Genomic DNA, 15,746 nt, shown 5'->3' with positions numbered 1-15,746 from the left:
CAGTGCTAAAGTTACTGTAGGGTGTGCAGTGTTGTGCCATGGGGTAATAGGCACTTACTTTGAAGATGGAGGATGCACTGCTGTCAATTTGACATGTCAGTGTCATTTAAACATGATGCAGAGATTTTTGGCTCAGTCTTCATTCTCTGTCAAATCCTGATATGCAGCAAATTTGGTTTAAACAGTATGGACTCACCTCACACACTGCCCAACTGTCTATGGCTGCAATGAAACGTTTGTTTGGGGATTGAATAATTTCTAGGAGACCGGACATCACTTGTCTGCCATGATCTCCAGATTTGTGCACCAAATTAGACCAAAAAATTATGCTCAGCTCGAATTTGGATTGCCGAAAACATCAACAACATCCCAGAGAACGCATTGCGCCATGCTGTGCAAAACTTTAGTATTCACTTACTGAATGTGTATGGCAAAATGGACAGCATTTAAATTAAGTAATTTTTAAAATGTGATGCGTAATGAAATTTCCACTTTTGTAGAAAACACAGTTCACCATCAAATAAAGTTTTGTATGTTTCCTTCATTTTTTTGTAATAATTTAAAATTTTCCTGTTTCTCTGCGGTACCTCACATTTTGTGGTAACTTCTCATACATATTCATTGCATAAAAGAGTAATTAGAATTATATATAAATAAGGTAATGGAAAGTCCTGGTAGAATGTAAATGATTTAGGAGTTAAGGTAATGACTCACATAGCAGCAGAGGTGTTACGTCATTGACAGGCACATAAACAAGCTGAAAACATGGCTATCTTTCAGACGAATCCTTCCTCAAGCTAGAGTACACAATATACACACAAACAAGCTCATAAAATCATGTGGCTGCATTGTGCTAGCTGCAGTTCTTTAGCTTGCCTGGAGTGAGAAGTTGTGTTAGGCGGTGTGGACGAGGGGCAGGAGGGAGGTGGAGGCAAGGAATGGGAGGAATAGTTTGGATAGAATGACTGAGGGTTTGAAGGGAGAGAGCAGGTATATAGGAGGAAAAGGTCACCGTAATGGTCAGTTTGTGCAGCATGTGACGGCGATGACAACGAGGAGGAGGAGGAGGAGGAAAAACTGGGTTGAGGGGCGGTGACAAAACAGAGAAACGAGAGACAGTGGGTCTGATTGATGGTCGTACTCGCATGAAATGCTGTGCTGAAATTGCAGTAGAACAGGTATAAGTCATGACTGCTTTGACGGATGGCCTCTGATGGGATAAGACATGGAAGTGATTGCACTGGAGTAGGATGTGCTGGACTGATGTATCAAACATATACAATGGTGTATGGTCCATGTGGCAAGGGGTTGGAAGTGGTGTGCCATAAGGATGGGTCAGTATATTGCGGAAGTTGGGTGAGAAGGAGAATTTAACTTTGACCCATCTCCAAATCTCTCTCCTGAATTTGTCTCCCTCCTCATCTCTCTGCATACCCATCACCTACAGCAGGTCTGGCCAAACAGCACTCCAGACATGCTCTTGCTTAACACTCGGAGCACAGTGGCAAGTGGGGCGAGGAGGAAGAGGAAAATGTGAGCTGCAACTGGACTAGTTGCCTTGTCAGACACCAAGCAGTTTGCTGCCAGTACTACTAGCATTAAATTAGATTAATGTTCTGCATTAGTACTGTTATGGTGTCTATGCCCTTGTCCAGAAAAAGAAAAGTGGAGAAGCCACTCGTTCAGTACCAAACGGGAATTGCTTATTTTTCGTATCGGTTAAAGACCAAGCAAAGGGTTTCACATGCCATCACATATTATTAACAGAAAAAATATTTATTGGAATGTCATTACAACACCAGCCACAAAGACGATATGATGGACTTATTTTCTGACGAACAACAGTAAATGTTGGCTGAAATGAAGGTAGACATTAGGGAATAAAACTAAGTTCAGGGTAAGAAGTGTGATGACAAAATCTTTTGTTTGAATTCATTAAGTGTATTAATGCAAGAGGAGAATTGTTTGGTAACACATGTAGCAGACAAGATTACGTTATCTAACAAAAATTAAGCCTGTGGAAAAATCAGCTTAAAGTTGATGACATGAAACATTTCCCATAACTCAAGGCATTCATTTGCACAACTAAAGATGGATTTAAGTTTATTCGTCAGACCATTTTTGCTTTTTGTGGCTGATGTATCTCTTTACTTCCAACTTGAGCCAATATACAGTGAAGCATCCAGTGCAACAACTACTTGTTTGTCCAATCCAGAACTTGGCAACACTTTTATAGAATGTAATCCCAAGAGCAATATCTTTGGCTACACAGACATCTGGCTAAAGTTATTTCAATGTTTGGTTCAACAGTGTGTGTGAAAACTTTTTCCTTGTCATATTAAACTGATAGTCTTACGAATGTTCAGTTTTAACATACTTTAATCTACGTAAGCTTATAAAAACCGTTATGTAATATTAAATGCCTGTATGTAATGGTTTTTTTAGTTCTGCTCACTGTATTAGCGCTATACAATGTATTTATTTAATCAAGTAATAAAAGTTAATGCTTCAGTAGAAAAATAAAAAGCTAAAATGATAAACACATCTCATAAACATATGTTGCTATGTTAGTCTCTTAGAAGTATCTGTACTGTGTTGCAAACGGTCTTCCTAAGTTTTCCACATGTGTAGCCTTCAGTATATAGCCAGCTCACTCACAACTGCTTGGAATAGCACATTGGTAGTGGAAGCCAGAGCATTCAGCAGACTCAATAACAGTCACAGAGGATGAGCATGCTCCAGGAGCGCAAATGTCAGCCAGCGCTGACCAACATGCTTTCCAGAACCCTACCCCAACAATCCTGCACATCCTGTTGTAACTGTTTACTGTGGTCCCGTGAAAGACTGTCTGCTCATTGACAGACACATCTAATCTATTACTTGCAGATAAGCTCCTGTATTAAATATATGAACCATTTCCTTCACAATGGGCACCCGTACGGCACCCTCTTATCGCAGACTATTTATGGGCCACCTTGAGGAAACCTTCCTAACCATCCAAAACCCAGACACCATTGCCCTGTGAGGTACCCGCACCAAATGTGTCGAGTATTGGCTTTGTCATGCCTACTGCAGATACTGAAAGGATCATTGATGATACCTTCATGATCTGGAGCCAGGGCAAAGACATCCTACCCTCGTTCATACACAATCTCAACATTTCTCCCATTCAGTTCACGTGATACTCCTCAGTCTCACGTTGTTTTCCTGGAGGTTGACCTCCATCTCTGTGATGGTCACATCCATACCTCTGTCCTTATCAAGTCCATAAGCTAACAACAGTACCGGTATTTTCGCAGCTATAGTGCCTAAATATAAGGTATAGTGGTAAATTAAATAGACTTTCAGAGAAAACAGAACCACCTGTATGAATATCAAGAGCTCAGACGGAAAAGCAGTCCTTAGCAAAAAATGGAAAGCAGAAAGGTGGAAGAAGTATATAGAGGGTCTATACATAGGAGATGTACTTGAGGGCAATAGTATGGAAATGGAAGAGGATGCAGAGGAAGATGAGAAGGGAGCCATGATACTATGGGAAGAATTTGCCAAACTCGAAGACTTAAGTCGAAACAAGGCTCCGGGAGAAGAAAAGAGCTACTGACAGCCTTGAACTTTCCATCAGGTGAGCAAGATGTATGAGACAGGCGAAATAACCTCAGACTTCAATAAGAATATAATAATTCCAATTCCAAAGAAAGCAGGTGCTGAAAGGTGTGAAAATTATCAAACTGCAAAATACTAACGTGAATACTTTACAGAAGAATGGGAAAACTGGTAGAAGCTGACTTCGGGGAAGGTAAGTTTGGATTCTGGAAAAACGTTGGAACGTGCATGGCAATACTGACCCTACGACTTCTCGAAGAAGATAGGTTAAGGAAAGGCAAACCTACATTTGTAACATTTGTAGGCTAGAGAAAGCTGTTGATAATGTTGATTGGAATACTCTCTTTCAGATTCTAAAGGTGGCAGGGGTAAAATACAGGGAGCGAAAGGCTGTTTCCAATTTGTGCAGAAACCAGATGGCAGTTATAAGAGTCGAGGGACATGAAAGGGAAGAAGTGGTTGAGAAGGAAGTGAGACAGGTTTGCAAGCCTATCTCCGATGTTAATCAATCTGTATATTGAGCAGGCAGTAAAGGAAAGAAAAGAAAAATTTGGCTTAGGAATTAAATTTCAGGGAGAAGAAATAAAAACTTTGAGGTTTGCTGATGACATTGTAGTTCTGTCAGGGACAGCTAAGGGCTTGGAATAGCAGTTGAACAGAATGGACAGTATCTTGAAAGGAGGATATAAGATGAACATCAAATGAAGCAAACTGAGGATAATGGAATGTAGTCGAATTAAATCAGGTGATGCTGAGGGAACTAGATTAGGAAATGAGAGATTTAAAGTAGTAAATGAGTTTTGCTGTTATGGAAGCAAAATAGCTGATAGTGGTTGAAGTAGTGAGGGTATAAAATGCAGACTGGCAATGGCAAGAAAAAACATTTCTGAAGAAGAGAAATTTCTTAACATCGAGTATAGATTTAAGTATCAGGAAGTCGTTTCTGAAAGTATTTGTATGGAGTGTAGCCATGTATTGAAATGTAACATGGACAATAAAGAGAAGAGAATAGAAGCTTTTGAAATGTGGTGCTACAGAAGAATGCCGAAGAGTAGATGGGTAGATCACATAACTGATGAGAAGGTACTGAATAGAATTGGTGAGAAGAGGAATTGGTCAGACAACTTGACTAAAAGAAGGGCTCAGTTGGTTGGGCATATTCTGAGGCATCAAAGGATCATCAGTTTAGTACTTGAGGGAAGCTTGGGTGGTAAAAATTATAGAGGGAGATAAAGAGGTGAATACCTTAAGCAGATTCAGAGGAGTGTAGGTTGCAGTAGTTACTCGGAGATGAAGAGGATAGAGTAGCATTGAGAGCTGCATCAAACCAATCTTTGGCATGAAGGCAACAGCAACAGCAGCAACAACAACAGCGTTCTAAACACAAACATAATAAGGTATCTTGAACAGAATGACTTCCTCCATGCAAACCAGCATGGCTTCTGAAAGCATCAGTCATGTGAAACCCAAGTGGGAATTTTCTTACATGACATACTGAAAGCTTTGGATAGAGGCAGTCAGGTAGATGCAATATTTCTTGATTTCCAAAAAGCGTCTGACTCAGTACCACAGCTATGCTTTTTTTGAAATGTTTTGTGTTAATGATCTCGCAGACAGTATTAATACTAACTTCAGGTTTTTTGAAGATTATGCAGTTATCTGTAATGATGTACTGTCTGGAAGAAGCTGCATAAGTATTCACTCCGATCTTAAGATTTTGACATGGTGCTGGGATTGGCAACATGCTCTAAATGTTTAGAACTGTAAAATTGTGCACTTCACAAAGAAAAAACTGTAGTATCCTGTAACTGTAATATCAGTGAGCCAGTGGTGGAATTGGCCAACTCATACAAACTCTTGGGTGTAATACTTTGTAGGGATATGAAATTGAATGATCACATAGGTACAGTCGTGAGTAATGCAGATGGTAGACTTTGGCTTGTTGGTAGAATACTGCAAAGTGAAATCACTCTACAATGGAGATTGCTTACAAATCACTCATGTGACTGGTTCTAGAATATTGCTCAAGTTTGTGGGACCCGTACCAAATAGGACTAACAGGGGATATTGAACATATAGAGAGAAGGGCAGCATGAATGGTCACAGGTTTGTTTAATCTGTGGCAGAGTCTCTCAGAGATACTGAAGGAACTGAAATGCCAGAGTCTTGCAGACAGACATTAACTATCCTGAGAAAGTCTATTAACAAAGTTTCAAGAACCAGCTTTAAATGATTATTCTGGGGATGTACTATAACCCCCTATGCATCACTCACACAGTGATCATGGGGATAATATTATAATTATTACTGCACGCATAGAGGCATTTAAACAATCATTCTTCCCACACTCCATAAGTGAATAGAACAGGAAGAAACCCTAATAACTACGAGGGTTGTACCAAGAGTAAAGTTCCCAATGAGCTACAGCCTCGATGGAAGGTGCTAGGCTAAATCCAACGACAGTGCCATGTGCCGTGGTTCATCTGCTCTCGAGCCTGCCCATCCTTGATTAGCTACGTCTCGCCGTGTTGGCTTGGCAGCCGTCAGAGATGGAAGTCTTGATCGCCGGTCCCGCCAAGTGCGAGGTTCGAGCAGTAATCCAGTTTCTCCATGCAAGGAAGTTACTGCCCGTGTAGATTCATTGGCAACTGACTGAGGTTTATGGTGTAGAGTGCATGTCCATTCAGCATGTCCACAAATGGTGCAGGGCTTTTGCTGAGGGTTCCCCGGAAGTTCACGTTGAAGAATGGAGTGGAAGACCGCTGGTTTCAGATGTGAATGTCCAGAAATCAACAGTGAGCTGCTCAAAGATAGGAGGATCACTGTACATGAACTTGTTGAATGCATTCCTGAAGCTTTCCATGGCACAATTGAAAGAACTTTAACAGAAACATTGGGTTATTGCAAGGTGTGTGCTCGCTGGGACCCCTAACAGAGGTCACAAGCTCCCTCAATGGCTTGGCAGGAGACTTCTTTGACTTAGGAATGCAAAAGCTGGAAGACTATCTTCAAGTGTTTGTTGAAAAAAAAATGGAGACTATGTTGAAAAATAGATAAAAATGTAAGCTTTTCAATGATGTATAAATTATTAATAATAATAATAATAATAATAATAATAATGTTTTCTATTTGTAAAAAAGTGTGGGAACCTTACATTTGGTACAACCGTCATAGTGCTATGGAACATACCCTATGCCAAGCACCTCACAGTAGTTTTCAGAGCATAGATGTAAATTTAGATGTAGACATAAAACACGAATAATCAGTACATCAGCAGTGACGGAGCAGCGCTGCTGCATGGCAGTAGCAGTCAACATGGGCCAAGGCGGTGCTGTCGTTACTGGAGTACTGTTTATTCACTTGTTTTAAAAAATGAATATTGTACTAGACTAATTTGGGACTGCTTTGTAGAATGGGCACATACAGTTTCATTTTAGAAATAATTTTGTTGCTAGCGGAAAACAAGCCGATGCTTTTCATTGATACTGGGTGTCACGTGAAAGATAGATATGATGGGCAGTATTTGCTTGGGGTGACTTCAGCTGCACATCACAAAAACGAAATTGCAAATATAGCCAAAACATATGAGCAAATGGGGCTGAGACTCTTATGAGGGGTGCCCTGCCTTATTTTTATTTTGCAGTTTCTATTATTAATTGCAATAAATTATTTTGTCTGAGATCCATGGAATAGATAACTAATTAACTTGTGTTTTCCTTCCATACAGACAACTGACAATGTTCTGGAGACTGTTACTTCGTGTGATAAGTTATTGGCCATTATTCCAAATGTACGATGGGCAGAGCCGGTATTCAGTCTTGCATCTCAGCTTTTGGAAGCCTGCATAAAATTTATGGCCAGTCACTTCAGTGGGGTTTTGACATCAGACAGGTACGTTGTGCCTGTTTTAAGACTTTTTGTATATTGACCAACATGAATGATGGCACCGTATATTCTTTTGTCTCTTTAGCACACATATTTATTGAGCAAATAAAAATGATTCATTTTTCTCTTTTGTTTCCTTGAAAAGAGGTTGTCTTAGTTCCTCCTACTCAATATTAAATTAATGTGTGTGACTGATTTTGTAAGTGTAAAAAAGAGAGAGCTTTAATAACAAATTCATTTGAAGCAGAAGGAGCATGTTTTGACTTGAACATTACAAATTGTGATTCAGTTGCAAAATCATAAAAATTGCATAGATTTAACACTCACTCTCTCTCTCCTCTCCTCTCCTCTCCTCTTACTTCAAAAATTGTGCAATGGAAGAAAATGAGGCAGTAACTGCAGAATGCTATGCAATAATATATGCTTCTAAGCTTTTCCTCATAGATGCTAGAGATGTGGCTAAAGGCAGGTCTCCATGCAGTCTTCTGTGTGTTGAGTGCAAATGCTGAGGGAAGTACTCTTCAGAAACGACCACAAATTCACATTTAGTTGTACATACTTTCAAGGATTTGTTTAAGATGCCAGACACCTGACATTAATTTTTGATATGAAAAATAGTTTCCTAAAACTAGAATCGAACTCAATATATTGGAGCACGACATTGAAATAGTGTTGAGCGTTATATTTGATGAGAAATTGTAGTGTCTAGGAAACAATCCGGACAGTGTAGAGCATTGTCTTGAAGTCCGCCTCCCTTTTTGAGGATAGTGTTTAACTTCACACAGAATTCTGGCCAGTGATAGCGGTAATGTGTATGTGAGGTGCGCTTACTTGTGTGAATGAATGTGTGTGTCTGAGGAGGAGCAGTGAGCCTCATGACGTCATTATAGGACTAGCAACCTATAATTAGCGAGTGGGGGGGGGGGGGGGGTTGAGCGCACACGAGCTACGATAGACTACTTATGTGCACATTGGTGGGAGAGGGGGAGGGTAGGAGAGGTGTATTTGTGTGTCACCACACGATACTTGCACCTTGTGGCTGACGGGAGCAGGAAGGATTCACCCATTGAATTATGATTTAGAGCAGTGTGTGATTCTCACTCATCAGCCAAGGGCAGCAGCAATACGACACTGTCATGTGGGGTTGGGTGTTTTGTGGCACATATAAGAGAGGTAACAGCACACTGTTGTGCACTCTAAATAGTGTGTCTCAACACAGGCTTGTATACCAAAATAACTCTGGAAAAGGGGAGTGATGCTGCATGTAACCATACTCTTGCTTCCTTTCACTTAGTCATGATCCTACTTGGTTGCAAAATTTCTCTCTCAGTTCATCATGGAGATGCAAAACACTATACATTATGCTGAATAACTCCGAACACAGATATCCTACCCACACTTACTGGCATTAAATTATACTAAATAATACTTACACAGAACAGCAAGGATGAGTTCTTTAATACTAAAAATCCGATTATGTGGCCGTCATGACACTCCTGTGACTTGAGTGAGTCCAGTCTGTCAGTAGTCTGTGTGCAGTGGTTAGTGATAGTCATTTTTATAAATCGCTCGGTGGTGATAAAAGTGCTGGCCAGCTGTAAATCCTGCAAGTAATTTTATCATTACTTTAAGAATTTTAGTTGTTTTGGGGTGGTAGCTTTATTATTGCAAAATGAAGCATTTTTGTAGGCGCCAAAAGAAAAAAAAAAATGGAAGGCGAAAATCGTGATTTGAACTTGAATGGACCAAGACTTTCACGTTTATTCAGCACTTAAATGGCTGTCTGAACTGTCCTATTTGTCAGGAAGTTTTGCTCACAGCACAAGTTGTCTGCTTTGAAAGACCTGGAAAAGGAAGCTTTGTTAATTTTATAGGTTTTCACTGGATGTGACTCCTTACGAGGGTTCAAGACAGTCAAGTGGCAAGGCAGTGGTGAGGACCAGTGTCACGCCCAAGGCGTCATTGAGACAGCATTAAATAAACATCCTATCATTGCAGTGAATTATACAGTAATTAAGCTCCTGCTGGGTGCTACCTGGTAGCAGCTGTGGTACGCCTCTGTTGCAGGAATGCGCTGATTGGCGCATCAGTGCCCATGTGGAATCTGTGGTTGAAGCATCTAGTGTTGCCCAAGGTCGGTTCCATGGCCTTATGCAGTGCTCTTGTTGAGTATAGTTGCACTTAGACTTTCCTCCAATAATCTGCATACCCTCAATGGCAGCTGTCATGATGGCGGGTAAGTGGAAGTCCCAATAGCGACACAGAGGACAGTCCAGCGGTTGGTTCCAGAATTCATGTTTACTAGTGGTGGTGTTTTTTAAGCGTATGCTTCGACAGGTACTGTAGAAGTGTCGGTGTGGGAACTTTTCAGAATATGGTATCTCATAAAGAAGTCACATTAGAATCCTGCAACAAACACCACTGATATTCTAATTTCTCCTACTTTTAGTTTGTTAATGTCAGCATGCATTGTTCCATTTTTTAAGTGTATGTTTGCACAAAAATACACTTTCTAAGTATTACGACAATGTGTTGTCTGGCTAACGGTATGAGCCCTTGACTACCAGTCCATTCTGTGAAAACCTCACATCAATAGCACTTCCCAATTCCGCAATATTTGAGGTGTAAGTTTTAGGAGATTCACACTGTAAATAATGCTACTTCTGTTTTGTGGTATGTCTGTTAGTAGAAACAGCCTGATATTATTTTAAATGGGCAGATCAATCAAAAACGTTAATGAAAACACAATTCTTTGTTCTGATAACAGAGATAATTCAAATTAGAAGTAACATTAAATATTTTCTATGATGTATACCAAATATAATCTTTGCATGAACAGCAATTGCCAGTGACAGCTGCATATATTTTATAAAAAAATTCTAATACTGATTACATATATGTACATATAAAATATGTAAGCATATTATTATATGAACATTACAAAAAAATGTCATTGGGATACGTTAGAGAACACTACATACAAGGTAAGTAGAATTACAATAAACTGAAAAATCAGAGATGCATAAAGCTCTAGAATAAACAGTGTAAGTAACTTGTTACAAGAAATCTGGCTTTTGCTTAATATAGATATCGCTGATGATGAGTAATGCCCAAAACTAGTCCGGTGAAGTAAAATACTACTACAAAACAATCTTTGTTGAACAGTTAGTTAGGCTGGTTTTACACTATCATATTTCTTTGACCAAGAAATATGATCAAATATTCGTCAAATTTCTTTGACAAAGGTCTTCAATGGGGGGTATTACACATTGTCATATTTTTCATCAGATTTCAAGATGGTGGACAACAACTTAATAGGTGCTGCAGTTGCTTGTATCACAATTGCATTGTGTGTGTATTTGGAAGAAAAGTGGCAGAAAAAAGGAAGCATACTTGGATGAAGCTGCATGTATTACGTCGAGATAATAAAAGGATTCAGCAAAATTTGTTAAGAGAGCTGCAAGTGGAAGACGTCAAGTCATATATAAATTAGTTACGAAGGGATGAGAGTGTATCTCAGTATTCGCTCAGTAAAGTGCCTTCTCAAATTACAAATCAGAATACTCTCTTGAGAAATGCTATATGTGCAGAAGATAGACAAACTATGACACTGTGATTTCTTGATACAGGAGAAAGCTACTGTAGTTTACAGCACAACACTGTAATATCACATTGCACACTAACCAAAATAATTCCAGAAATGTGTGAAGCAATTTATAAAGCACTGAAGAGGGAATGTTGTATCAGTGATTGTGGACATGAAGTCGCTTGCAGCATATTCCACCTGCCCATAAACACACAATTAATGGCATGCAATGTGCCCCCTGTTCCCTTGTCTCCTCCTCCTCCTCCTCCTCCTCCTCCTCCCCCCCCCCCCCCCCCCCCCCAAAATCATAGTTGAAGCAAGTTTATTAAAAAAAGAGCCGAAGGAACACACCAGCTTTGAAGCCATGTTTACAAGCACACTGCTGACTACAGAGACATCAAATAGCTTTAACGACACCAGTGCTGCAAGGTGGTTACATTTCACATTGCAGTGAACAGAAGACAAATGACTTTTGTGATAAAATCTACCATGAGGCTCTAGCTGTGATAATATTTATTTGACAACAAGCTAGATTTGACAAAGTTCCTTATCACACCATCAAATTTCTTTAACATAAATATCTGACATATCAACTTCGACAAAGAAATATGATAGTGTAATAACAGCCTTAATAAGTGACGCATTTACAAGTTGTAAAAGATGCAGAGCACCAGATGTGCAGGACATTCTTTAAACAGAGTTTATTAAGCTAATTTTATGGAGCATTGTGGGGAGAATGAAGATGTAGTGTCGAGTATTGAGAAAGATATATTGAGATCATTCGGACCATATAAAGAGGATGAAAAAAATAAAGATAGATGAAACCAGTGTTTGTTTATTCTTATAATTACAGCCTGTTATCTGGGAAAGTAACATAGGCCATATAACTCCTATTTATGTGGATAATAAAAAATGTATTAAACAATTAATAATTCCTGGTACTTATATGAAAAATAAAACTAATATCAAAGACGAATATAGATGGGAAGTTGTATATGGAGAAGCTTAGCAAATGTACTTTGATCAGATTGAGGACATTTTTAGCAGATCTCAGCTTAGGAGTACCCTGATTAAGTTAATAAAATTTTACCTACCTGTACAGTTTAAGTTTTAAAAAAATGGGTCTCAAAAGAAAACTTACTCACTTTGCTGTTGATATTTGCTCTTTTGACTAATGGATTTGCTGACCACTGACCCAGTGGCTTCTGGCAGTATCTGCATCAGAAGCCATTGCTGTGCTTGCTGCACTCTTTGTGTGCATGGAAGACAAGCATGCACATATATTTTCAAGTTACGTTGCAGATTTCACAACCAGTAACAAGTGGCAACTCGAGCATTACAGCTCGCTTTCTGCTGTGGCAAGCTGGGCTTTTATTGTCTCTTAGAGATTTCAGTATTACTAACACACTTCTGAGAGTCTTAAAATACAGTTAATCGTCTTCAGATACAAAATCTGGGAGAGTGGCATACTAACAAAAAGCAGCGTCCTCTCTTTACATCTCTCTGCTTCGTTATAAGCATCTGATCTGCTTCCATTGTATAGACCTTCCTATTTGAGTCATTTTTATGATGTTCTCCCAATTTATGACATAGTTTGTAATTGTACTCACTGAGCTTCAAGCATGTTAAACAGCTGCTAGGGTCATTCAAATTGAGTAGCCACAAAAGGGCAGCATGGTCAGTTACCACCAGGAACTTCTTGCCTACAAATAGCACTTAAAGTAATTAATTCCAAACACTAGGCTAACAATCCCGATCTGTTGCATTGTACTTAACTTAAAGCTTATTGAGTTGGCGATAGGCATAACTGATCAGTTTTTCTTCACCATCCTGTTTCTGACTCAAAATGCACCCTACAGCAAATTCAAATGTCACATGACTATATAAACGGCTTCTCAAAATAGGGTGTATCAGCAGATGGGAATGTATTAACATATCTTTGATGTGTTGAACTAATGACTGACATTCTGCAGTTCATCCAAAAGTTATTCCAGTTTTCAACAACTTTGTTAATGGTTTAGTTAGTATGGCATAGTCTTTTACAAAATGATGATATAAATATGCAAAATCAATAAAATTCTGTAATTATTTGACAATACCAAGTGCAGGAAAATTGTCTGCCATATGGGTCATGTTTTACACCTACCAATGTAATAATACAGCTCAGGTACAGAACCTGTGATGCCACAAAGCATTTTTTTCCAATTTCAGGCTCAAATGTGCTTTCTGTAATCTTGACAGTACACTTGGCAACCATTTAGCATGTTCTTCAGTTGTTAAAAATGATACAGTAATGTCATCTAAATAGACTAAGCACGTTGTTAGCCTCAACCCTCTCAAAAAGTTTGCATGTCACTGAAATGTGGTGGATGCATTCCTTAAACCAAAAGGTATCCTTAAGAACTCATATACCTAGGAGGGCACTACAAAACCAGTTTTCAGTGTCTCATGGAGTGAAGGCACTGTGATTTCATATCTAAAGTGGTAAATAATTTACAGTTTCCAGTGTATTCGATGTTTAAGTGATACAAGGCAGTGACTCTATATCCGGCATTGTAACTTTGTTTACAGTGTTATACCCATAAATAAATGTTGGGTCTTTATACCATTAATGGACTGTTTAGGATCAACCATTATTGATTATGCTCATGGACTAGAGGAGGGCTCTGTAATTCCAGCATTGAGTTGTTGCTAAATACTCTCGTCCACAACTGACTGCAAGTGATACAGAATTCTGTAAGGCTTTTGTGTTATCAGTGTGGCACCTCCAGTCAGAATTTTATGGTGGAATATGGTATCCTCAATCAACCATGCAAATTCATGTTAAGACTGGATACAAATGCCCCTTCTCAGGCTCAGCCAAGTTTAATAATTTTTGGTGCAAGTGATTGGGTAGACTTATTTTATAGGTAGTGATTTCTGTTTCTATATTCTTCTGAAACTATTTTCCCCTGCCAAGAAGTAACTCACTAATATCTTCTGTGTATTGACCAGTATAGACCCAAGGGTGTTCGGCATCCCTTATGCTAAAACTACCTAGACATACTTAGAAACTTATTCTCTTTTTTACCACTTATGCCTTACAGAGATCTCATATTATTTATACCTGAAGTGTATTCAGAATCTTATTCTGGGTCAGTGGGTCAACCAGGAAATAGCCCCATCAGGGCCTTGGGTCTTGGCTGTTGCCCAGAGACTTTTTCCTGTAACGTTGCATATAGTTCCACAGGTGTTGGCACTTAACACCAGGATACATGATTCATCAGAATTACGGGGAATGGGCACCTTTCCTGGAGTTCCTCACATCCTTTTAGTGTGATTACTGCCAAAGTGATTAATTATTTCACTGAATTGAACTGTCTGTGAATTGTAGTCAACCACACCCTGGAATTGGCACAGAAAGTCATTTCCCAGGATGGTCTTAAAATCCTGACCTCATTTCTGTAGTGCTTCCATTGCATATTCCTATCTGATTCTGTCAGTTGACAGATAAACGTGACATGTTCCCACTGAATTAATTATTTCAATCCCCTAACCACTGATATTATAGCAGGGTGGCTTTAGCATCCACTTATTGCCAGGAGGTAAGAACAGAGTGCACACATGGACACTCAAATAGATTAAAATTTTTCCTTTTTTTTCCAAGTATGTTTGGCTTGTTTTATCCCACTAATGGTTTTTACAGGGAGCATGGAGCGATGGCTACACCTCCCATCCTCCCCCTTCCTCCCCCCTCCTCCCCCAAAATTTCTGTTACCTGCCCCAGTCACAGTTGACTTTACTTTACACTTGAGGGCAGTTTTCATCCAAATGTTTGATATCGTGGCATTTAGGACAAAAAGGAACTCAACAGCAGTCAGCAGTGTTGCCAGATTGGTTATAGTGCCTGCAATTTGTGTCGTTGGTGGCCACACAATGGGTCTTGTCATTGGATGAGGGTGTGAAAACAATTTGTCTTGCTTCTTCATGCAACACTGTTAAGTTGACCCCTTCATACAATGAGGGCGGGGAGGTCACCTTTACCTCACCACCTATTAATGGGTTAATGCTGCAAATGAATATATTTATAGCTCACACTTCAGCTGCTTCTTATAGGACTTTATTGCCTCTGACATATTTTTCTGAAGTCTAAGTACAATATGAAATTGCTCAAATTCTGTCGGCAGACGACTCAAATCTTCCCCTTGGTTCTTGCAGAGGGTAGATAACTTATCACGGTACTATACTTTATCTGGATACCTCTACATTATCCCTTCCAACAAAATTTCAAATAGTTTAGAATTTCTAATGCCTGCAATGATTCATGCCACATTTCACAAAATTTCCTCGGGCCAGGAATGGATGCAACTGATGAAGCAAATCTTTTGCAAAAATGCTGATTCGTTTATGGAGGGTTCCCTGGAGGAGTCTACTCGCTATGTTAAGCTGAGCATTTGGATTTTTCTTTAATGCCAACAATTGTGGCTGTACCTGCACAAACTTCTCCTCAAGGATGAGGTTTTTATTGAACCAGCACGCCCACCTACCCTTGCAGAACCTTGAAAGGTTCTTCACTACTACAAACCGGCATACAACTTGTGCAAAAAGAATATTTTGTTGCGCCATTGGCGGTGACATTCCGTCAGGTGATTGCTGCAATGTTTGATGCAGGAACACTTACTGTAGTGTCTTC

At 39.4% G+C, this 15,746-nt stretch overlaps 1 protein-coding gene across 4 annotated transcripts in view; it reads left to right on the top strand.

The window, feature by feature from the left end:
* Positions 1–15,746, top strand: part of LOC126266917 (uncharacterized) — a 174,928-nt gene that overhangs the window by 112,766 nt on the left and 46,416 nt on the right. For all 4 annotated transcript variants that reach the window (XM_049971602.1, XM_049971603.1, XM_049971604.1 and 1 more), the window contains exon 8: positions 7,331–7,494. In XM_049971602.1, coding sequence (XP_049827559.1) covers positions 7,331–7,494 — 164 coding nt within the window. The remainder of the gene's footprint in view (positions 1–7,330; positions 7,495–15,746) is intronic.

The sequence above is a fragment of the Schistocerca gregaria genome, chromosome 4, assembly GCF_023897955.1.
Source record: "Schistocerca gregaria isolate iqSchGreg1 chromosome 4, iqSchGreg1.2, whole genome shotgun sequence".
NCBI classification, from domain to species: domain Eukaryota; kingdom Metazoa; phylum Arthropoda; class Insecta; order Orthoptera; family Acrididae; genus Schistocerca; species Schistocerca gregaria.
Note: the sequence above shows the minus strand (reverse complement) of the source record. Positions and strands in the feature narration are given on the sequence as shown.